At 56.7% G+C, this 23,567-nt stretch overlaps 1 protein-coding gene across 3 annotated transcripts in view; it reads left to right on the forward strand.

Moving 5' to 3' along the window:
• Positions 1-21,422, forward strand: part of TAFA5 (TAFA chemokine like family member 5) — a 208,304-nt gene extending 186,882 nt beyond the window's left edge. For 2 of the 3 annotated variants that reach the window (XM_036864588.1, XM_036864590.1), the window contains exon 4: positions 9,145-10,041. In XM_036864588.1, coding sequence (XP_036720483.1) covers positions 9,145-9,153 — 9 coding nt within the window. In that variant the 3' untranslated portion in view covers positions 9,154-10,041. Of the gene's footprint in view, positions 1-9,144; positions 10,042-19,371 lie in introns of those variants that run through there. The other variant, XM_036864589.1, reaches the window with a different exon arrangement.
• The last annotated feature ends 2,145 nt before the right edge of the window (positions 21,423-23,567 follow it).

Below are 23,567 nucleotides of genomic sequence, written 5' to 3' on the forward strand. Positions count from 1 at the left end.
GAAACAACAGCTTGTCCGTAATGAGGCAGCTCAACAGAAATAGAAACTGCGGTCCACTAGGACCCAGAACTCCACCACGCTGGGACCCAGCCTGGTGCAGACTTTCTAGAAACCTCTCTCAGAAGACAGACTCCAAGAAATAGTCATGAGCCAAAGAAAAGAAATAAATGGTTGTAAAGATAGATATATAATTTTCCCACATCAGATTCAAGAAATAGTTTTTTTTTTTAGAAAGAGAAGCTAGACCATTTAGCTAAACAATAAATATGTATTATTACAGCTATCAGCTTGCCTAAAGTAAGGACACTCCAGTCTGGTTGTGTATAAAAGCTAAATAGAAAAGCACAAACCTTCCCCCAGAGGGCCCTGGCAGCTCCCCCCCATCCTCCTCCCGCAGCTCTCTGCCTCATGGCACAGAAGGGCTGCACTGTCTGTGCCAGCCCACATCACTTGATGCCCTGGTTAGAGCAATCTGCTGCCTGGCCCCTGGTCTCTCACGTCCAGGTGCTGCATCCTCGCGGTGACTGAGTGGCGGATGTTTTAATGGTGAAGACAGGTGAGAAGCCTGGAGCAGCCCCGCTGCACCCAGAGCTAATATCTCATCTTCGGGTTCCCTGCTCAGATCCATAAAGGCCAAGAAGCAGCTTACGACAGGTGCGGGGTGAGGGGCTTGTGGTGGTTCTGGCCGTCCCCGGGTTTATCTTAAGCTCTTGCTCTCGTGTCTTCTCCCTCTCGTTCTGCTGGGACCCCCATGTCAGCGCTCAGCCCCTGCCTGGCACTTGCTGCGCCCTTGTCCCTTCATCCCCTGGGGTTCAGTCACCCTATGGTCTGTGGCAGCAGGCTCGCCCCGGGTGAGCGGGCACTGAACCCGCTCCTGTCCTCCGACCCGCAGGGTCCGCTGTGCGAGGGGGAGGTCAGTGAGCACCCAGACATGCCGACGCTTTACAGTTCACTCCAGACGGCCCTCCCAGCCTTTGCTGGCTCTCCATCAGCCCAGCGAGGGCTGCCGTCTGTCTCCTCAGGCCCTGGGAGATGAGTGGCTTAGGGTGATTGAAGCCAAGCGGAGGCTTTGTTAGCCAGAGACCCCAGGAGGAGAGACCCACTCCGGCCGGCGCTGAGGCTGGCAGGGCAGATGTGGTCACCCGAGCCCTCACCAAGGGCTGAGGTGTGAGGATGGCAGGGGGGGGGCAGGGGTCAGACCCGGGGCCTCCCCATTGGCTGTGCCGCCCTGGGGTTTCCAGACTCAGGCCCTGGCGGGGCCATGAGAATAATGGTGCACAGAGGTGCCTGTCTGCTCTGCCTGGTGCAGGGCCGGGGTGGCCACTTCACGCTGCTTCACAAGCACAGGGGGACGTGTCCTGAGGCCACAGGGCAGGGACGGAACTGCCCCTCCGGCTGAGAGGGCCCTCAGCACCCCACCCAGGCTTCCCCTGTCCCCCTGCCCCGCTCCATCCCCTCCCCGGCTTCTCTCCTACGTGACCCCGTCGTGGCCTAGCCCTTCAGAGCTGGCTCAGCAAGGTCCCGCCAGGCGCTGCCCGCAGCCCGCAGCCCTGCAGATTCCCCAGAGTGTCACGGGCCGTGCATGTCCCATGTCATCAGGGGTGTGCTCCCTGTTTGGGGGCAGTTCACGTGACCTTGCTGTGCTGTGGGCTCCAGGAGACGAGACCCTCCACTCCTTGCCTACTAAGAGCCCCTAAATATCAGGAGATGGCGTAGTCGTTATTCTTCTTGGCGTTTAGCAGCCCCTAGATGGGGGCAGAGGAGTGATGGAGATTGGGTGGGGGACAGAGGTCCTTAGAAGCAGCCGCAGTGACAAGACACAGGTGCATCTGGGGCAGCTGGGCTGGTGCTCGAGGGGCGGGGAAGGGGCTGGGGCCCTGCTGTCTCGTGCTGGGCATCCTCAGACCAGGCCTTGGCCCTCGCACTGCTCCCCCAACACTTTGTCACCGGCCCCGCCGTTCGAGGTGCCGCATCTCTCTGTCCCGTCTCCCCCCGGCGCACTGGACACCAGTGCGAGTTTTCACAGGGCCTTGGGTCTCCAGGTGGCCGGTCGTCTCCTCCCTTACAGCAGGGCAGAGGGGGACGTGTCTGAGCAGCCAGGGCCCCTCTGCGGACGATCGTGTCCCCTCCCTCCTCGGGCGTCTGGGACACCCCAGGCTCAGGAGTCAGTTAACCACACTCCTCGGGTGTGAACTGGCCAGATAAGGTCAGGAAATTGTCCCAGAAACTCAATCACATGGCTGGCTGGGCATGGATGGGACGATGCACAGCCTTTCCAGAAGCTTCTCCCCAGGTTGTTTTTACTCTCTCCGTGGTAGCAGCCTTCATGGTCAAGCTCTCTCGCGCAGGCCACGGTCATCTCGCGGCCCCGCAGTTGCCGCGTCTCCACTGTCCGTTAGAGCCTTTCGTTCGGGGCTTTCAGTCCAGAATATTGTGCCCTTTAAACAGAATACTCATCCTGGCTCTAAAGGCAAATGGAAGCTTTCAGAGGAAGAGGGAATATCACTCAGGGGGCTCACAGGGCTGGAAAGTTTCCTTTTGTTTCATCAACGATGCTTTATAGCGTCCAAATACCAAGAAAAACCTCCTGGTCACCTGGGAAGATGTGCTTTCCTTGGCCGGCGGGAAGGGCTGCCCTGGACGGGAGCCCTGGGCGTGTCCACAGCTCAGTCCTCAGACCACACACTCCCGGGGCTCTCGCCACTGACTGAGAGGCTATGTCCACTGAACCCGGTGACCGCAGGGGACGTGCACAGTGCTGGGCCGGCTCCTGTGTCAACTTGTCGTGTGTCCAGCGTGCAAGGCGAGGTGACCCTGGGGCCAGCTCTGTCCACTTCGGGGGCGGAGTCCCAGAGAAATAGCCGCAGACCCCGAGGACGCAGCCCATGACCTTGGGGTGTTGGATGGCCATGCCAGAGCTGGAGCCTGCTGGGTGCCGGCTGCTTTCCGGGCCCAGGGACACCAGGGGGTCACACAGAGGCTGCGACCCCAGGACACTCTGGATCTTCACACACCGGGAGAGCAGCCGCACCGACCACCGGGATTCAGGAAGCTGGGTGCAGCTCCCAGAAAGCCCCTCCGGCGGGGAGAGGAGAGTTGAGGACAGCTCCCTGGCAGCAAAAGCGGGGTGTGGAGGCTTGTCAGTCACCTGGGACCGGCCGCTTTGCCTCCCTGGGCCTCTGTTCCCGTTGGGGTAGAAGGTCCTAAAGCCATGTGGTCAAAGGGTGTCTGGGCGATGTTGCACATCAAGCCATGGTCAGCAGGACTGGGGCTCAGAGTGGGTGTCACTGCCCAGTTCAGAGGGGAGGGAGGTGACCCCGGCCCTGAAGGAACCCACGGGGGTTTGGGGAGGCCCCCAGTGCAGTGACAGATCCGACCCGTAAGAAATGTATAGCCAGGCTGAGCAGGTGCCCCCCAGGAGGTCAGCTCTGGAAAAGCTCAGGGCCCTCCGAGGAGCTGGGGCCCAGGTCGAGTTTCTTGATCAAGCTCAGCTCGCGGTTGGAGTCGCAGGGCTGCTTAGTGGGACCGTCCGGGGGGCAGGCAGGTCGGGGAGGGTCCTCCTGGGGCCAGTGGAGCAGGGAAACCCCTACACGGGAGCCTTCACCAGGGAGGGGGAGGACGTGGCCGCAAGGACGCCACCTGCTGACCTGGGGCAGCGTCCTGGGCCCTCAGGTGCGCGGATGGGGAGGGGACCCCAGGTTGGATACCCTCTCCAGAGACAGAGATACAGCAGGGCCCTCATGACACAGCCCAAGCTTCCGGCCAGGTGGCTGTCATGGTCCCGCCAGGCCCGGGGTCCTGGTCACTGGCCCTGTGTGTCCCTGAGCAGGTGGGAGGTAAGGGCCAAGTGGATGAGACATGACTCACTTCTCATTGGTCATCCCTGGGGCTCAGGATCCCAGGCAGGGGGGCAGCCTGCAGGAGAGCAGGGGCTGCTTCCTCGGTGTCCCTGGGGGTCTGGCCAATTGTCTTGAGAAGACGCTCCCTGGGGAAGGGCGCCGGAGACCAGTGGGCCGCTTCCCAGCACGGGAACGTCCCGCCGCCTGCAGGGACCAGCCCAGCGCTGGTTTTCCAATGAGCTGTGAGGACCAGCACAGGGCCCTGAGCGGGGACCCCCGTGAGGCCCGAGATGGGCCTCGTCCGTGTGATTCCCCAGCGGGAAACGCTTCTCTGGGGCCAGAAGGGCTCTGCTGGCTTCTCCAAAGCCTGCGTGTCTCTGCTGGAGCTTGTCCTTGCCGTTCTGACTACCTTTCTGGGCTGCAAACCCGATTTCCAGGCCTCTTTTCTGGGCTGCAAACCCGACTTCCAGGCCTCTTTTCTGGGCTGCAAACCCGACTTCCAGGCCTCTTTTCTGGGCTGCAAACCCGACTTCCAGGCCTCTTTTCTGGCCTGCAAACCCGACTTCCAGGCCTCTTTTCTGGGCTGCAAACCCGACTTCCAGGCCTCTTTTCTGGCCTGCAAACCCGACTTCCAGGCCTCTCTTCTGGGCTGCAAACCCGACTTCCAGGCCTCTCTTCTGGGCTGCAAACCCGACTTCCAGGCCTCTCTTCTGGGCTGCAAACCCGACTTCCAGGCCTCTCTTCTGGGCTGCAAACCCGACTTCCAGGCCTCTCTTCTGGGCTGCAAACCCGACTTCCAGGCCTCTTTCTGGGCTGCAAACCCGACTTCCAGGCCTCTCTTCTGGGCTGCAAACCCGACTTCCAGGCCTCTCTTCTGGGCTGCAAACCCGACTTCCAGGCCTCTCTTCTGGGCTGCAAACCCGACTTCCAGGCCTCTCTTCTGGGCTGCAAACCCGACTTCCAGGCCTCTCTTCTGGGCTGCAAACCCGACTTCCAGGCCTCTCTTCTGGGCTGCAAACCCGACTTCCAGGCCTCTTTCTGGGCTGCAAACCCGACTTCCAGGCCTCTCTTCTGGGCTGCAAACCCGACTTCCAGGCCTCTTTTCTGGGCTGCAAACCCGACTTCCAGGCCTCTCTTCTGGGCTGCAAACCCGACTTCCAGGCCGCTTTTCTGGGCTGCAAACCCGACGACTTCCAGGCCTCTTTTCTGGGCTGCAAACCCGACTTCCAGGCCTCTTTTCTGGGCTGCAAACCCGACTTCCAGGCCTCTTTCTGGCCTGCAAACCCGACTTCCAGGCCTCTTTTCTGGCCTGCAAACCCGACTTCCAGGCCTCTTTCTGGGCTGCAAACCCGACTTCCAGGCCTCTCTTCTGGGCTGCAAACCCGACTTCCAGGCCTCTTTTCTGGGCTGCAAACCCGAAGACTTCCAGGCCTCTTTCTGGGCTGCAAACCCGACTTCCAGGCCTCTTTCTGGGCTGCAAACCCGACTTCCAGGCCTCTTTTCTGTCCACGAGGCCTGGGGACGAGCTGGCAGCCATCACTCGGCTGCTGGCTGCGTCGGGACTTCTGTCCCATCCGAGCACAGCCTCTGCGGACATCAGGCTGCCCGTCCGTTCCTGATGGTCAGGCAGGTGCCGGGGGGCAGCCAGGCCCAGGGTCTGACAACAAAGGCCTCAGAGAGGGTCTGAGCTCTGGCCTGGGGGGTCCGGTGACAGCCCACCCTCTCCGGGCAGCTCTGGGCCTGCCTCCCTCCCCCCTAAGCCTGGGCCTGGCAGGAGAAGGAAGCGGACATCCAGGGCTCGGAAGTTAGCTGGACGGGCCTCTGTGTCCCTCCAGACCCTCTGGGCTCAGGGGTTCTGTCTCTAGGCTGGCCTGACTGGGGGTACTGGCCAGAGCAGACAGGGGCCTGTGTCCATCCCTCCCCACCCACCCACCAGGGGCAGGAAGCGCCAGAGGCCAGGGTGTGTGGAGGAGAGTGGAGACCCCCCCAAGGATGGGGGACCTATAGGGACAAACACCTGTGACTGTAAGAAATCACTAGAACGTACGTAGTGACTGCATTGCTTCAAGTCGTGAGGGCATCCTAATGAAACATCAGCCGTGCTTACTTCCCCAAAACGAAAACCTCCGTGTGTGTGATGCACCATGAATGAAAGCTGAGGGTGGACCAAGCTGGGAGACAGGCCTACAGTAAACATGCCCGGGACTCTCCCTGGCCTGTACACATGGGCGCAGCTGAGATTATACACGCGGTCTTGTTCAGATCAGTAAGAAATACAAGACCTGAGCAGATGAACTGACAAGACGGGCCGGTGCGAGTGGCCGGGGACCACGTTGGCAAGATTATTCTACTCCTCTGGTCGTCAGGAGAAGTGAAGATGAGCCCTCAACCAAATCCTCCTTCTCTTCTATCGAATTAAGGCGGACATGAAGCCTCTGCCATCTCAGCTCGCAGACGACGAGAAGCAGCCCCCCAGGCGGGGCGCGGGGGGCCACTGAGGCAGCCCAGGTCCCTGGGAGTCCATCCCATGGGGGCCCCGTGAGCACGTGTGCAGCCCAGGAATTGCCGATCGCCCAAAACAGCCTGCCGACCTGCTCTCACAAACAATGCAAACGTTCATGCGGAACCCAGCCCTCATCGTACGCATGTATATGTTTTAAAGGGTGTGAAGGAAATACACTAAATTTATCCAAATATCTTCTGATATGGAAACGTGGATGGATTTTTATTTTCTTTTTATACTCATATGTTTTCCCATTTCTCTACAAATAAGAATTTATACAATTTTGTAGGTAGAAAAAGTAGAATCAGTGCATCCTTTCTTGGTTAACCCCTCAGGTGCCGGTGAGTGACTGTGCTGGACGGTCTCCGTCATGGACGTGGCTGGACAGGTCGGGGAGGGGACGGCTGCCACGTGCTATGGTCAGCAGGGTGATGGACCTGGACGGGTGGGCCTGCAAGGTCCGGGTGAGGCGAGGGTCACCACCACTCCTGGACTCCTGGGTCGAGCATGGCATGCAAGGAGGCCTTTGCCAAACTCGGGAAGGCTGGGGCTGGAGGCGTCCACTGGGGTCAGGGTCAGTGTCCCTGGGCCGCGATCAGGCAGCTGGCCAGATGTGGAGAGAGATCTGCAGCTAGGACCCTGCGGTGGTCTGAATGGTGATCCCCCCTCCAAAGATACCTCGTGCCCTGGCTCTGCTCCCCGTGCCCTCCCGCTTCTGGGCTGGGCTTCAGTCAGCGGAGACAGAGCGAGGGCTGAGCCCACACATGCCCTCAACTGCACATGGAGGTTCTCTCGGGCCCCCATCACTTCCGGACATGTGCTCGCGGCCTTGGGGTCCCACAGCAGCCCTGCTTGCACAGCCCCGTGGGGGGCCTAGTCCTGCCGAGTGGGTGGGCACCTGCCAACCTGGAGCCTCAGGCAGCCTTGAGTCCCTTGGGGCTGGGGGCAGAGAGCTCTGACCCTCCCTGGACACCCTCAGCTCTGGTCCAGCTCTGCCATCAACCTGCTAGGTGTCCTTGGGCCTGAAACACCTAAATCCAGTTAACATCCCCTCACCGCTGATGCGTTCGGGGCGCCCGCGTGTGCAGGCTCCACACAGAGCTGGGGATGAGACGGCACGGTCCGGCGGGGGCCTCAGGGGAACCTGAGGTCCTCAAAGCTGCTCCTTGGAACCCTGTGCCGGCCTCGGGGTTCCAGGGCCACGGGCTTGGAGGAGGGGAGGCCACGCTGAGTCCTGTCTGGCAGGTGCTCTTCCTCCTGGCTCCTGGCTGCTGTCTGGGAGCTGCAGCTAGAGGGCAGGGTCCCTGCAGCAGCTCTGAATGCAGTGCCGAGGCCCTGTCAGAGCTGGGGTGGGATGTGCCGCCCAGCCCCCTGGGGAGGGGCCTTGTCTGTCCTGGAGGAGGGCAGACCAGAGGCAGTCAGTCCACGTTCCCCCCAAGCCGGTCACCGAGGGAAGACCATGAAGATGTCAACAGTGCTCGCCCGGCTCACGGCCCCCGACGTCTAATTGCAGGGCAGGACGGGACAGACGGGCAGGGTGAGGCCCTCAGGGTGGGGCCTGGGGAGAGGGTCCGTGCGAGTGGGACAGCCTGGCGCCTGAGGACTCGGGAGGAGCCAGGAGGCTGTGGCGTGGTCCGCGTGACAGGGACAGGGGCCGGCGACGTGGGCGGGGCCTGGTGGAGTGTGACCGGGGCCGCAGGCAGGTGGGAAAGGGCCAGGCCTCAGGCCGGATGAGGTAGACGCGGGACCAGCCCGGAGGCGGAGGAGCAACTGCAGGGAGAGGGGAGGGGGTTTCTGGGGGAGGTCTCCCCTAGCACATCTGGAGAGGCCCCTCCTGGGCCGTCACACCCTCTGTGTCCCATCCCCATGGCGTCTGTGGGGACCCCAGAACACCGTCCACTCCCTGCAGAGCTGGGCCTGCCGGGAGACGGTACGGGGAGGGCAGCCCCAGGCGCCTGACCCAGGCCCAGGGTCCTAAAAGGCAGTGACCACCAGGATACTGTCTGTGGGACCCCAGGCCTCGGGGTCCCTGCCTCAAATTGGGGCCACCCTAGGGAACGAGGGAGCCAGTGGTCCAGCGGGGACATGGGACGGGAGGCTGCTGGACACGGGTCCCACCACCTGAGGCTGTGACGCTCTGTGGGAACCACACTCCCTGCTTTCCTGTCTCCGTCACTTTCCACGTGATATCTCCGCTGCCCCAGAGCAGAGGCTGGAACCCTCACATCACTTCACGGCTGCGAGCTGGCCTGTTGTGTCGCATCTCCTGGGACTCTGGGGTGCTGGGTGTGGGTGCTTGGGCCCTCATCAACCAGCACGAACACCCCAGCTCTGCAGCCTCCCAGGGGCTCTGTAGGGGTGAGACACACGTTTTCCATCACTCTGCTCTGTGCAGTTATGCAGTACCTGCTGTGTACAGGGCACAGTGCAAGACACGGTTAGGGAAACAGCCGGATGCAGCCCAGACCCGAGGCCATGGCCTGCACGGGGCGGAGGACACGCAGCTCACACTGGCGGCTGACGGAGCTCCAGTGCGGGCCCCCCATCAGGGCCAAGGGCGGGGTCCCACCCACAGCCCAGAGGAAGGGGGTGCCCCCGGGCCGCCCTCTGTGACGAGCATAGGGTTCTCCTCCAGCACTGGGGTCCGAGACCTAGTTTTTGTCCTCGAGCAAGTCTGCTGGCATCTTTTAAGTGTGCTGTCCGGGCGAGGCCAGCCTCGTGGACGATCTCTGGGTTCCTGCCATTCCCGACGGGAACCCTTGGGGTCTGCGGAGGCTGACGGCTCTCTTCTCTGCTCCTCAGGTCTCCTGACAAACGCAGCCCCAGAGGGGCCCCAGGAGTGACTTTGGCTCCCTGGAGAGGCCACAATCCTCAGTCCATCGTGGATGCCACCCACCCTCCGCCACCCGCCCACCCTCCGTTTCTCTAGCCTGTCAAGGACAGCCTGCTTCCTCGGCTGCCCGAGCTGAGTCTGTCCGGCCGCCCCGAGGAGTCAGTCCTGGGACATACAGCAGGGCTGCGTCACCGGGCGTCCCTGGAACCTGGCCTGGCCACCCTCCCGGCCGCAGACGAGGAGGACGAGGAGGCAGCTGCAGCCCAGCCAGCCCGAGAGAGGAGGACAGCGCCGGGCCCGGGGAGGACTGAGTCTCGGGCGCAGCAGTGGCCTCTCCTTGTGCCCCAGACTGTCCGAATCGCTTTTATTTTCTTATCCTTTCAGTATATTCAATAGACCAAAGAGCAAAATCTATTTTAACGTGGACTCGTCCGTACCATCCGAGTCCCTGGGTTCGATTGGGGGGCACGGGGGCAGAGACACGCTCGAGAGGCACCCACCCCACGGACGCTGCGGGGCCCCCTGAGCAGCCGGAGGATGTGGCCGGAGGACACACGGCCGGCGATGTCCCCACGTGGACCCCGCAGGCGCGCCTGGCCGGGAGCACGGCCCGCTGTGCGCCCCTGCTCCCCTGTACTTAGATGGACTTTCTCGTACTAAAATCACTTTCTGTTTTAACCAGTTAAACGCGCCTCTCTGCAGCTCCATTCTGATAGTGGGATAATCCAGGATTCGCCAAGAGCATGTCGGGTCTCCCATGACTGCTGTCTCATCCAATCACCATTTAGCTCCAGAAAGCAAATTAAAGAAAGCGAAAGTAACACTTGTTTGAAAGAGATCATTAAATGTATTTTGCAAAGCCGAAAGTTATATATTTAACAGTTTTTATATGTTGTATATTTGTAGAAAATCCTATTGAACAATTCATGTGGTAGCCCCGGCCGTCCTGAAACGTGGGCCGGGGCTGGGGGTTCGCAAAGTCTCTGGGGTGGGTGGGAGGGGGACCGGCACCGCCGAGGGGCAGGACTCTGCGGGCCGCGAGCTGAGGACCAGGTCTGGGGTGGCACAGGCATGCTGGCCGGTGCCAGCGGAAAGGCCCCTTGCCTTTTACTGGGTTTGGGTTGGGTGGTCCCTGCCCCCTGGGGCTCTGTTGTGGGGAGTGTCCAGTCCTTTGATCACGCTTCTGCCAACGGATTTTGTTTCCCTTTTTCTCACCCCTCTCACGTTCATACAGCTTGAGGGCAGTTTGTGGCCGGCCTCGCTTCTCAAGTGGACACCCTGCTCTTTCTCAGTCTTCATGTCAGAGGGTGGAGACAGCGGGGGATGGGTGGAGACAGCGGGGGATGGGCGGAGCCCCCATCTTCCCACTTCCCTCCTGCAAGGCGGGGTCACCAGGCCCCACGGATAAGGGACAGTTACGTTTTACCTTCCCCTGTCCACCGTCTGCCAGGTCCCTTTATTTTCCTGAGTTTCAGCTGAACTATGCTACCTAAGAGTCCAATTAACAGGAGTATTATGCTAGGTCTATGCTACTAAAAAAAAAAAAAAGGAAAAGAAAAAAAAAAAACTATATAGAAGCTGTTCCAGCCACCCATAGACTAAAGACAGGAGAGAAAATCCATTTATTTAAGACCCATTTCAATGTCCACGAGTATATAATTTACCTTCAGTCACCACAAATTTATGGGTATGTGTATCCTGGGGTAAAAGGACTGGCCGAGGTTTGGGTTTGTCATCACAGAGGAGGCGGCCTGCACAGCGTGCTGTCCCGAGCTGGCCAGCCCCGATCTCCGCGGCCTGGGCTCACCCCGGGGGCAGCGAGGGAGGCCCCGGGAGGGTCACCCGGCCCAGCACACCTCTGCGCTGCCCGCCGGCGTCCCCACCACCACCCCCCTCGCCTGTTCCTTTTGACAGTGGGTGTAGACACCTTCCGAGGGCGGAGGTTGGGAGATTTGATATGTTACAGCATTTTTTTTTTCCTTGTTTTACACTATTCAGTTTTGTGTTGATTTAGCTAAATTATGAAAATAAAGAAAAACTCCTTTGATAAGCACGGCTTTTGTTCGCTGGCTGCGGCGTCCTGGGACAGGGCTGTCGCCGGCGCGGCTGGTGGAGACAGAGCCCCGGGCACAAGTGGTGACAGGGAGGCAGGACCTCTTCCCGGGAGGCAGGCCCACCGTGATGATGCTGTCAGGGGCCCTCCAGGTTCTCCTGGACCCCCAAGGATGCTCCCTGAAGCCCGGCCCCGGGCGCGTAGACAGCGTCTGGCCCGCAACTACCATCCCCTGGGACGCCGTGCTCCTGGCCAAGCCAGTGGGAAGTTGACAGCCCCATCCGTTCAGCCCTCCCCCAGGGTATGTGAGCCAGGCCCTCCCCGCACATGCCCCCGGTTCCAGGAGCAGAACCCCCCCTCAAGGGCTCCAGAAGGAGACCTTCTGGTCTAAAGGGCCCCCTTCCCCGGGAAATCCGCTCGGATCTCCAAAGAGCACTCTTAGGCATGTTCGGAATCCATCACCTACACGCGTGTGTGAATTGGGGGAAGCCTTGCCTGCCTGTTTCCAGCTGCTCTTGATAAAATGTCAGTCCTGGGACCTGCAGCCCGGGGGACGGGCCGTGGGCCATTCGAGTTCTGCGCTTGATTTAAGGAGACTTCACTGGCCTTTGGAGCTGTTACAGGGAGTAAGGAGACCCCCGCCCTCTGGCACAGAGCCGGGCTTGTCCTGGGAGGTAGAGAAAGGGACAGAATGCAGACCTAGCTGCTGCCACAGGGACCCCCAGGTGGGCCCTTCCCCTCTCGAGGGGGCCTGGGTGCCCTTGCCAGGAAGGGCCTTCCCCGGGGGCTATACCTCAGGGAGCAGCTTGGGGGCTTTGCCATGGAGCCCAAACAGGGCAGGGCAGCTTGATGGGGAGAGGGGCCCACCCTCGCCTCCTCCCTCTGTCCACATGGAGAAATGAGCTGGAAGGGGCGGGGGTTCATGTGCAGGAGGAGAAGCGGCCCACCGGAGAGCTACACACACAGCCACTACTCTGGAGACTTCTGGGCATAGCAGGGGGAAAAACAAAATCGTGAAGCTAGAGAAAAGAAAAGAGCTTCTGGGCCACCAGGGCTCGTAAAAGCGGACACCGTCTCCGACCGGATCCAAGGGTGTGTACCGGTCAGGTGGCGCTGCAGGAACAAACAGTCCGCCTGTCCAAGTCCAACCTTCCCGTAAATAGGGCTCTCCCCTCCTGCCCCAAGCCCTTAGAGAATAGGAGGCGTGTTTATTTAGGGGCGATTCTGTGATTAGTGCCACCGGTGCGCCGCTCCGTCTCTCAGAACCTGGTCCTGAGGCCACCTTTAGCGGCTAGTCTCCGTGGCCACCTGTTGGCCTGCATCCTGGCTCTGCCTCTTAGAGGGTGTTAACGTGAACCCAGGCTGCAGGCACTGGCTGTGGGGCAAGTGCAGCTCCGGGTCAGGGTCCGAGCAGGGCTTGCTCGTGGGCCCCACCGTCACCGTTGCTACAGTGACCAGGCGCCGCCTCCGTAGTCAGTTCCCGGACTGGCCAGCCGGGATGTGTGTACAAGCCTGTGTAGGTGGTGTGTGCATGTGTGCGTGCACGTGCCTCTTTTCACGGTCACCCTCATGTTCTGGGCACCCTCTAAGTCAGGGGTCCGAGGAGGAGCCTCCAGGAGCCCCAGGTCATGCCCAGAGGCGTCGCGTCAGTCCAGAGGGCACCTGGGGTGGGTTGACCCCAGTGGACGCTGCAGCCCCCATGTTGCTGAGGCCTCTCCTGCTGGTGTCCCACGTGCCACAGTAACTTGTCACGTTGGCATTTGGGAGGGGACCCCTGTGCCGTCCTTGTCCTGAGCTGACCATCGCCCAGAGAGGCGGGCGTCCACAGAAAGTGTGCTTCTCTGGAAACGCCCTGGTGGAATGTGAGGGCCGGGAGGCTCCCGAAGATTCCCAGGGCGCTGGGCTCAGCGAGAAGACGTGGTGGCCTCTGCCAGTCCTGCCCATCGTGCCGATCTGACTGATGCTGGGCACCGTGCCCCCCGCAGAACCAGCGACAGCGTCCTGGATGTGTGGAGAGCACCCACTTCAGGGCTGAGAAAGGTTCCCGGCACGCTGGCCCTGCTCCCTTAGTGGCCTGGGTCGGCCCAACCCAGGGAAAGGCCATAGTGGGGTGCAGGAGGGGCCCCTGTCTGCTCCTGCAGAGGGTGGGGCGGGTGAGCCCCGGGGGAAGGGCTACAGAAGGCAGACGGGGGAGGGGGGGGAGGAAGTGGGCTCAGAGGCCCAGGGGGGGGGCGATGAGGAGGGGGGCTGGGACGGGCGTCTGGGCTGCTCAGCGCAGGTGCAGGACCTCAGGACAGCTGGGGACAGCAGCCACCCCCAACAGACGCGTCCCCGCGTGTGCCCACCCGGCACTCTCCTCTCCCCACCCGAACCTGCTGACCATCCCCACACACACTAAGATGAAGGTTCACAGGCACCCACTCCACGGGGGTTGCTCACGCCCTCCACCCTGCCCCCAGGGGCCACTGCCACGTGGAGACGGGACTCGGCTGCTCCCAGACAGGGGACAGCGTGCAGGCCTTTGCAGGTGCCGCGGCGACGGTGGTGAGTCAGCGCTGCACCGTGTTCTCCCGGTGGGTGAGTGCTCAGAGCCCCTGGTCTGTTTCCAGAGGTCTGTGTGTCTTTCTGTCTCTCAGCCGCCCCCCAGGCCTCAAAGGCAGGGCCTGATCACCCAGCACACGAGCCCCCACCTCTCCACTCAGGCTGGGGTCCCAGCCTGGGGCATTGGGCGTCCCTGCTAAACCTGGGGGTGGCCTCCCCAGTCTCATTGCCCCGAAGGACGCGTGTGCCGCCTTTCCGGCTGGCTGTCTAGTTTCCTGGTCGTATATATTTTCTCCATTTAGTCGCTGGCATCTTTAGGGGCCACACTGCATCTGAAATATCTGTTATTTCTTCCTTCTGTGACCAGGGTCATGGAATTACTTTAAAATAATATTAATTTTCCACTTTTACAGATGTCACCTCATTTATTCCTTCCACCAGGGCTGCAGGGATGAAATCCGTCTTTTTCCTTGGTGGGGCTGGCGGGCAGGGGGCCCTTGCAGCTGGGACAGCACCCAATAGACCTGCATGTGACGTCGCCCTTCGTCCCTGGGGCAATAGGAGCCTGAAAGGCGCCCATCTAGGCCAGCTGCACTATCCAGTCCCGTCGTAAAGGTGGGACGTGAGCGTGGGAAGCAGCATAGGTGCCGTCTGAGGGGGTGCCCCCACCTTACATTTCACCAGCTCTGCAGAGGGTGAGCGTTAGGGAAAAGTTACTCTGACACGTAGGAAAACGGTCAGAAAGATTTCACGGAGGACTAGGATAACAGGGGAGGTCAGGCTCGCCTCTCAACGCAGCAGACGGCTGGGGATTTACAGCCAAGGAGTGGAGTGGACGGGAGACCAGGACCAGAGACGCCGGGGGCAGGGGGTTCTTGCTGTAGGCACGTCGGCGAAGGTGGGGGTCCCTCTAGGCTCACTCAGTAGGACTCTAGCTAAGATGGGGCCCATTGAGAAAGTACACGGGATCCCAAGGCCAGGTCTGGCTGAACGCAGGACTCCGGGGGCCTGATAAAATTTGGTCAAGGGGAGCGTTTCGGTCACGAGCTCTCTCTAAACGTAGAAATGGTAGCCTTCCACACAAACCTCACAACTCGACCCTCCCGTTTGAGCCCAGCCTCACTTCTGGGAAGACCAAGGAAGGAAAAGCTCCCGTTGCCAGGGAGACACCGAGACTCATGCTGAGCCCATGGTCACCGCCGGGGTTCTGACGCTCCTTGGAGAGGGGAGAGGAGAGTCATTCTCGGAAGCTCCTTTGGGAGCTTGGGCTGACGCTGCCCAGGCTTTGGCAGGGTCAGCCCTCAGTCAGAGGTTGGCCGTAAACCCTGGAGCAAAGCCCTCCCCTCCCTGTCCGGGGAGCGCAGGTGCACTGCCCTGAGTGACGGGCTGTGGTCCAATGGGCGTGTCCAGGCCCAGGCCCCGGTATTCCAAGGATGGGCCCTGCTGCCCCTGCAGTTCTGGGGCCCCATTGCCGGGGCTTCCCAGGACCTTTCCCGAGGGATAAGGCCTCACCAAGCCTGGCAGACAGGCGGCCTGGACTCCCTCCCGAGAGAGGTGGACGGGCTTTCCATGTCCACGTGCAGAGGTCTGGCCCCACGTGCCTGCTCAGTCTCGTCCCAGAAAAGCCACGTCAGCCAACACGCTCAGGCACACGGCCCACTGGGAGACAGTCTAACGGGGCCGAGGCGGGAGGGGCCGCGTCGGGGCTGAAAGCCCAGGGCCCAGGGCTCCTGCTGACACGGACGGTAGCGGGAGCCCCGTCAGCCCTTTGCGGCCTCCCTTCAGCCCCATGGTTGGAGGAGGAGGGCAGAGCAGCCTCAGGGCTTAGGGGTCAGGGGCGTGAACGCGGGACACAAGTCCCCAGAACCCACATCGTCCAGGAGTTGCCTCAATATGCAGGACGCGTGGGGAGGACGCTGGAGCCCCTACAGGGAAAGTCCCCTGACGCTCAGGGGCCCAGCGACTCACCCGCCCTGAGCAGGTGCCCTGGGTCCTCCAGATGCCTCCACGGTCTCTGGGCCGCTGCACGCAGGAGGACAAGAGCAACCCCAGGGGACGCAGGGACAGAGGGCGGACGCCGCGGGGGGGCTGGTCCCAGCAGCAGGATCGTGAACGTGCGTGGCTGCCAGCTCGATGGACTCTCCCCCCGCCCCGTTTCCCAAGGGCTGCTGTCACTTCCTGGTGCCGAGCTCCCATCATGAGCTGCGATCATGACAGATCCATTAATGAAATCGATTTGGTCACGTTATCCGTTTAACGCCTAAATCGGAGCCCGATCTCAGCCCCAAGGCTGGAGGCTGACCGTCCTAAGCCGCCCGGAGAGAATGAGCTTCTGACGTTCAAATAATTAAACTTAGTTTTCTGCTTGGGGCTCGTAAAATTCCCCTGAATTATGACTGTGAGAGCCCCTCAGTCATCTGGGGGGTGAGTTGAGGCCGGAGGTGGCCCATCCCTTTGGGGAAATAGCCTGCGTAATGGGTGTGGGAGGGTTCATGGTAGGGGGGGGGTTGGTCAGCCAGGCGCAGATGCCCTGAGGCTCCGCCGTGTGGGGATGGTGTGAGGTCCTGAGCGAAGCTCCCGGAGCCCGGCACTGGGGCCTCTCCTCGCTTTGCTTGGTCAGTGCTGTTCTGGAGGCCCTTCCAGTGAGGCTCCAGGGAAATACCTGCCGGGGAAGCAATAAAAATGCAAATGTTCCAGAGCAGTGGGTGAAAATTGTGTTCAGACACTAAATTGGGGTGTATGTTAGCAGGATCCTGCCCTGCCAGATTGTCAGGGAAATTTTTGTTTTCAAAATTAGCTTTCCCGCGGTTGTTTGACCCTCAGAGGTGCCTGCGTGTGTCTGTGCATGTGTGAATGTGTGTGTGTGTGTGTGTGTACATGTCTGTGCATCTGTGTGTGCGTGTCTGTGCATGTGTGAATGTGTGTGTGTGTGCGTGTGTCTGTGCATGTGTGAATGTGTGTGTGTGTGTGTGTGTCTGTGCATGTGTGAATGTCTGTGTGTGTGTCTGCGTGTGTCTGTGCATGTGTGAATGTGTGTGTGTGTGCGTGTGTCTGTGCATGTGTGAATGTCTGGGTGTGTGTCTGTGACAGTGTCCATGATGTGTGGCAGTGTCCCGGTGTCTGTGTCAGGCCCCATCTGGTGTCCACAGTAGGAGGGGTCCTGGGCCCAGACCCTGAGCTTGGCCTGTCTTGGAGGAGGAGGGCTTCCCTGGGGGCTCAGTGACATAGAAGTGCTCCTGGCCTGGCACAGTGGGTGGCAGAGACAAGCCCAGCGTCCCTCTGCAGGGACACACCTTCCACTCGCCCGCTCAGGACCCTCCTGAGATGTCCCCCAACCATGAGTCCCACGGACCAGAAGACAAAGAGCGGGGTGACCCAGGAGCCCGGATCCCAGAAACGTCCGGCGACAGAATCAGTCCCGGAGCGCGGACGGCAGTGTCAGAGGTGGACTTCCAGAGAAACTACGGTTTTTCCAAAAAGGAAAAGAAAATGTGAGAAGGGGGAAAGATGCTGTAGGAAAGAGGCACAGGGGACCCAAACGCAGTGGCCATCGCTCCCCAAGGGGCCATCCCTGCTCCCAGACGCTCCCCTGGGTGCCGCCTCTGGTGGGCCTGCCCCTTCTCACCGGCATTCCCTGCACTCGCCTCCCCGATGACAGGAATCCCTCACTCACCCGCTCACCTGTGCTTTCACCGCAGCCCACCCAGCGTGGATGAGCCCTGGCGCTGGGGGACAGCGGGGAACAGAGCAGATGAAATGTCGGCCCTGCTGGGTCCAGACTCTGCTGCAGGGTAGGGGGAGGCCCGGGGAAGGCAGCCCCCCACCAAGCAGATGGGTAAATGTCGTCTCCATCAGGGTCAGCGTGGGGAGGGGAGGGGAGCCCACTGCTGGATGCGGGGGTCAGGGCCCATCACGACGTAAGTTGTCCTCATCTGATTGAGACAAAGCCTTGAAACCCAGAATAGCCTTCTTTTAGGATTGGTTGAAATTCGAAGTTTGGGTCTCTGCTTTGCTTTCCTTCCCACTCAAGCTTTTTGAGAATCCGGTCTAGACCTGCACTCTGCTTCTTTGAGGCTCATGGCACAGCCTCCAGACCGGGCCCTGAGTGATGTCCTGTCCTATGGTGACATGCCAGGCGTGACTTGATGTGACCTCTTCGGGGCACGGACCCTGGTCACTTCCCCACCCGCGCAGAGCACAGGCAGGACACGTGGCAGGCCTTCCATGGCCACACCCCCAGGATCACCACCACGCGCTGTGCTGTAGACGCCCAGCACAACCTGGCAGAAACAAGAGGCCCATTCAAAGCATCAGCCCCTGGGCTCTGTTCAACCCTTTCCTTCTTCATAAAGTGAACGGCAACCTGCCTGCACGAGGAATTCTAAGAGAAGACCATCCTCCCAGCCACCAAGAGACGGGCCCAAGCAGATCACCAGCTGGGTGGTGGGCCTGTGAGCATCAGGGTGGCCACGGACCCCCCGAGCACCCAGGGCTGAGGACCCACTCCCTGGTGCACGCAGGAAGAGCACAGAGACTGTGTGGGTCAACCTTCATCCTGTGGGTCAAAGCCACACCGGAGCATCTGAACAAGAAGCAGGAGAGGCGTGGAGACAGCATCAAGGCCAGAACGCAGCCTCAGCTGAGACTCAGGACACGGAGCCCCCGTGGAGGAAAGCTGCCTACAGCCCCACGTGTGTCAGCTTCCTTACCCGCTTCCCCTCACGTGTCTCAGATTGACGCCCTCTTTAAACTCTGCCTTCGCTCTCCTGGTCAGATTCCATTTTTGGCTTTTCAGGGAATCAGATTCTTCCCACCTTGAAACGTGGACTCCCCAAGGGTCCTCCTCCCCCGCCCTCTGCCCAGCCCAAGGGTCACGTGCGTCTCCCCAGTCTCCTGGACATAAAGACCCACGGGAAGGGGCTGCATCTTTTCTTGCGTCTCCAGAGCCTGGTGACCATCAGCTCTCACCACACCTGTTAAGTGAATGTTCAAATGTTTGTGGAATAAACTGAGTGTCTGCATGCAGGGCCTTGGGGGATCTCAGTGTGGATGTGAGCGTGGCCTGCTGGGATGTTTCTGAAGGTCCTATTTAAAAGGGGAGGTGACAGTCAGCTGAGGCTTCAAGGGAGGGCACAACAGTCCCTGGCCAGGCCCTGGGTGAAGGAGAGGTAGCCCTGTGAGCAACGTGGATTGACTCCTCTGTACTTAAGTTTCCCAGCCAGCTTGTGGGTTCTGGAAGTTTCCATGGCATGTGCATCACAGCCGTTAGCATCAAGAGTGGAGCCGTACAGCATGGCCTGCCCTGGACACAATCAACCAGGCACACTAGGGGACAGAGAGTGACCCCAGACCATGAGCTGGAGCCCTAAAGGAAGAAGACTTTGGGGATGGGAATCATGGGCCCACCATGGTGGATCGTTGCCATGACAGCCACCTTGGCTCACACCCCCATGTCCCCACACTGATGCTGAGCTTGGTCATGTGACACCCTTTGGCCAGTCGAACAACAGCAAATGTGATGCAGGCAAACGTTTAAAAGGCACTGGCTTCTTAGAATTTTCCCACTCTTGATGCTGTCACATCCTATTACCATGTGACCCAGTCTAGGTGATGCCACAGGAGGACGAAATAACACATGAGGCCATCCAAGCCCAGCTGACAACCATCGTGAGCCCAGCCGAGATCAGCAGAGGAAACATCAGACAGAACATGTGCTGGACACACGAGGGCCATGGATAAACAAGACTGTGTAAACCAGACAGCAGTGGGTTACTTTGGAAGTTCTGGGGGAGAAAAATCAACCATTCCAACTTAAAATTCTATGTCTAGTAGAGGTACACTTTGAAAACGATGGCAAATAAAGATACTTGAAGAAAAATTAAAACTGAGAGAATGCACTGCTAAAAGACTCTTATTTCAGGAAATACTAAAGGATGAGACAGGAAAGAAAGTACCCCAGGTGGAAGCTTGGAGGTTCAGGAAGGAACAAGGTCTACGGGAGGTGGGATGCTGGTAATGGTAGGATGGTGAGGTTCGGCAACTCTTCCCAAGAAAACAACTACGCAACCTGAATTCAATTCCCCAGCACAACCCTTTGAAAGCACTGAATAAAGGCAGGAAGAAATGACGAAGAATTTACTTTTGAAAGAGTGCTGCTGATAAGGTAAGAACTGCATTTTTGTGGCTTCCTTCCTGGGGCTGCTCCCCAAACCCCAGGTTTGGTGATAGAAAACACAGCTTTGGCATGTGAGGCAGCAGGTGACATAGCTCGGGGCAGCAGGGCAGCAGGGAATGTAAGGAGGACCTTTGTGAGCAAAGAGCACCAATGGGTCTAGATCCAAAGCTGAGCATCAGGTTTGCCCGAGCCCCTGGCTGACCACTAAGCAACACAGGACCATGGGGCAGAAACTGGAGACATTATTTGTGATGATGTGTTTAGGAAGGCCATGACTTTGACCGAGGACATTCCCCAACCTGCACGGTCCAGGCCACCGAGAGAGGAGCGTCTCCGGCTTGAGGCGTCAGAAGGAGGAACACAGGGTGGCCAAGGAAGACAGACACCAGAGACCCAGAAAGTGGGCAAGCCCCCAAACCTGAGTATGAACTCTGCCCAAATCCTCAGGTGAGCGCTAGACCACATAGGTGTAGGATGCACACATGGAGTCAGGAGAAAAATAAGCACAGCTGGAAACCAAAACAACACAAAACAAAGCCCTAAGCAGAAACATCAGCTGCTCCACACTTTGGGGAAGACAGATTTCACAGTTTCTGAGGGCAAGCAAAATAATTGCCAACTGTAACAAAAACCAACAACCCTCAGAAAAACAGCAGACATTTCGGAGTGCCCACAACATACTATTTACAGCAAGCTTTCCACCAAGATTTATCAGGCATGCAAAGGAGCAGGAATGTGTGATGTGTACTCAGGAAAAAATTCAGATGTAGGAACCAACTCGGAGCCAGCCCTGCTGCTGGATTTAGCAAGACTTCCAAGTAATTCTTATAAAGATGTCCAAATAATTAAAAGACAATGTGGTATTAAGGAGTAAATAGATAGAGAATTTCAACAAAGAAATTAAGACAACAGAATAGCAGTTCTACAGGAGGAAAGTACAATATCAGGAAATAAATCGAAAAATTGACCAGATAGGCTCAACAGAAGACTGCAGCCAGCAGAGGAGAAAGCTGGTGAGTCTGAAGAGAGACCGGTAAAGTGACCCAACCTGAAAAATGGACAGAAATGATGGAAGAAAGTTGTAAAAGCTTCAGAGACCTTTTGGGACAATATGAACCTGCCCAGTATCGGTGGAAATTAGGTCCCTGGAATGAGAGAAGAGAAAATGTGGAGTAGAAACAGCATTTGTAGGAACGATGGCCCAGACTTCCCAAATCTGGTGAAAACATTAACATACAGATCCATCAGATCAACAACCCAAAGTGAAATAAACACAAGAAACCACAGCAAGGCATATGGTGTTCAAACCTCTGAAAGACAAAGACAAAGAGACATCCTTGAAAACAGTAAGAGAAAATGGCGCATTTCATGGAGGGTACAGTGATGTGACTAATGGCTGATGTCCCAACAGAAACCAGTGAGGCCATTGACAGAGGAATGGATAAAGAAGTTGTGGTACATATATACAATGGAATACTACTCAGCCATGAAAAAGAATGAAATAATGTCATTTGCAGCATCATGGATGCACCTAGAGATGATCATACTAAGTGAAGTAAGTCAGACACAGACAAATATCATATGATATCACTTATAGGTGCAATATAAAAAGTGATACAAATGAACTTATTTACAAAACAGAAATAGACCCACAGACATAGAAAACAAACTTATGGTTACCAAAGGGAAAAGGGGGGAGGAATAAATTAGGAGTTTGGGATTAATATATACACACTACTATATATAAAATAGATAACCTACAAGGACCTACTGTATAGCACAGGGAACTATACTCAATATTTTATAATAACCTATAAGGGAAAGTAATCTGAAAAACTCCCCCCCCCCATATATATATATACAATTGACTCAATTTGCTGTATACTTGAAACTAACACAACATTGTAAATCAACTATACTTCAATTAAAAAAAAAAAAAACAACAAAAAACAGAGATGCCAGACACTGCAGAGACAATCTGAAGTGTCCAAGGGAAAAAATGTCTGCCAACTAAAGATTCTATTTCCAGAAAAACTATTCCTCAAAATAGAATGTGAAATAAAGACATTTCCAGTAAAACAAAGCTGAGAAAATTCCCTGCCAGTAGTAGTACTGCAGTGCAAGAAATGCTGAAGTATTCTATAAATAAAAACAAATATGAGTGTGTACACAATCTCATAATTTCTTTAGAATACATATTATTGGGTGTAAAATGTACAGAGGTTTTATTTATCTCTGTATAAAGGTATTAGCCCAAAGATTGTGGTACAAACAGAAAATATGGCAAGGTTCCTATTTTTTTTTTTCCCAGAAATAGCTTAATATTAACCTTAAATTGAGTGTGATAACATAATATAATCCATAGTGAAACTTCTAGAAAATAATGCAGTTTTACCTAGAAAGCTGAAAGTGGAATTGAAGTGGTATGCTAAAAATATGTGATGACCCCAGAGTAGACAGGAAAGAGAGGCTATAGAAACAAACATGAAATAAGAGCATGGAAAAGAAAGAGTGAGGTGGCCCCAAAATCCAAACACCTCAACAGTTATATTAAATACAAATAGAAGAAACTCCAACCAAAAGTCAAGAGTTGACAGATGGGATAAAATAGCAAGAACAAAATATGTGCTTTACCCAGACAAACCCTAACAAAGACACACACAGTAAAAGAATGGACAACATATACCATGCAGACAATAGGCATGAGAAATTGGGAGGGGATGTGTTGGTAATAATAGTCGAGATGGACTTTCTGACAAGGAAGAGTACCACAAAAAGGAACATTTACTAATAATAAAGTGTCAATATAGCAGGAAAATATAGCAATACAGCAGGAAAATAAAAGAATAATAGATGTATATGTGCCTGAAAATAAATGCAAAGTACATGAAACAAAATGGACAGCACTGAAAGGAAAATCAGAGACCATAACCGTTAGAAATGAAGATTCCATTATTCTGCCATCAGTAACTGATAAAACAGAGACAAAATCACTAAGTCCATGGAGGACCCAGACAAGATCAGCCAATACCTAATCACATTTCTAGAATATTCCACCAACCAAGAGTGGACCCCTAGTAGCGCTGGAACGCATGGTAGGGCTGCGTGCTTATATTTTCTAAAATTGCTAAACTCTATTCAAAAGTGGCCATACCTATCTGATCAGTCTTTATTAATTTTAGCCATACTATAGAACTAATTTTGCACATACTCTTTTCAAGACACATGGAAGATGAACCAAGACAGACCAAGTGCTGGACAAAAAGCAAATCTCAAAAAGTTTCAAGGAATGAAAATCATATAATATATGTTCTCTGACCACAACTGAATTAAATTAGAAATCAACCAGAAAACGATATCTGGAAAATTCCTGAATATTTGCAAATACCTTCTAAACAATCCATGAGGCAAGAAGAAAAAAAAAAAAAAAGAAATTTAAGTTTTACAGATTTAATTAAATTCACTTAAATATTTTGACTTGAATGAGAATTAAAATGCACTATAGTGAAAATTTCTTCAATGTAGCTAGTGCAGTGCTTTAGAAGCTTATATTAGGAAGGGAAAACGGTCTGAAGTGATTGACATAAGCTTCCTCCTTAAGAAACTAGAAAAAGGAGCAGAGT

The sequence above is a fragment of the Balaenoptera musculus genome, chromosome 10, assembly GCF_009873245.2.
Source record: "Balaenoptera musculus isolate JJ_BM4_2016_0621 chromosome 10, mBalMus1.pri.v3, whole genome shotgun sequence".
Taxonomy (NCBI): Eukaryota; Metazoa; Chordata; class Mammalia; order Artiodactyla; family Balaenopteridae; genus Balaenoptera; species Balaenoptera musculus.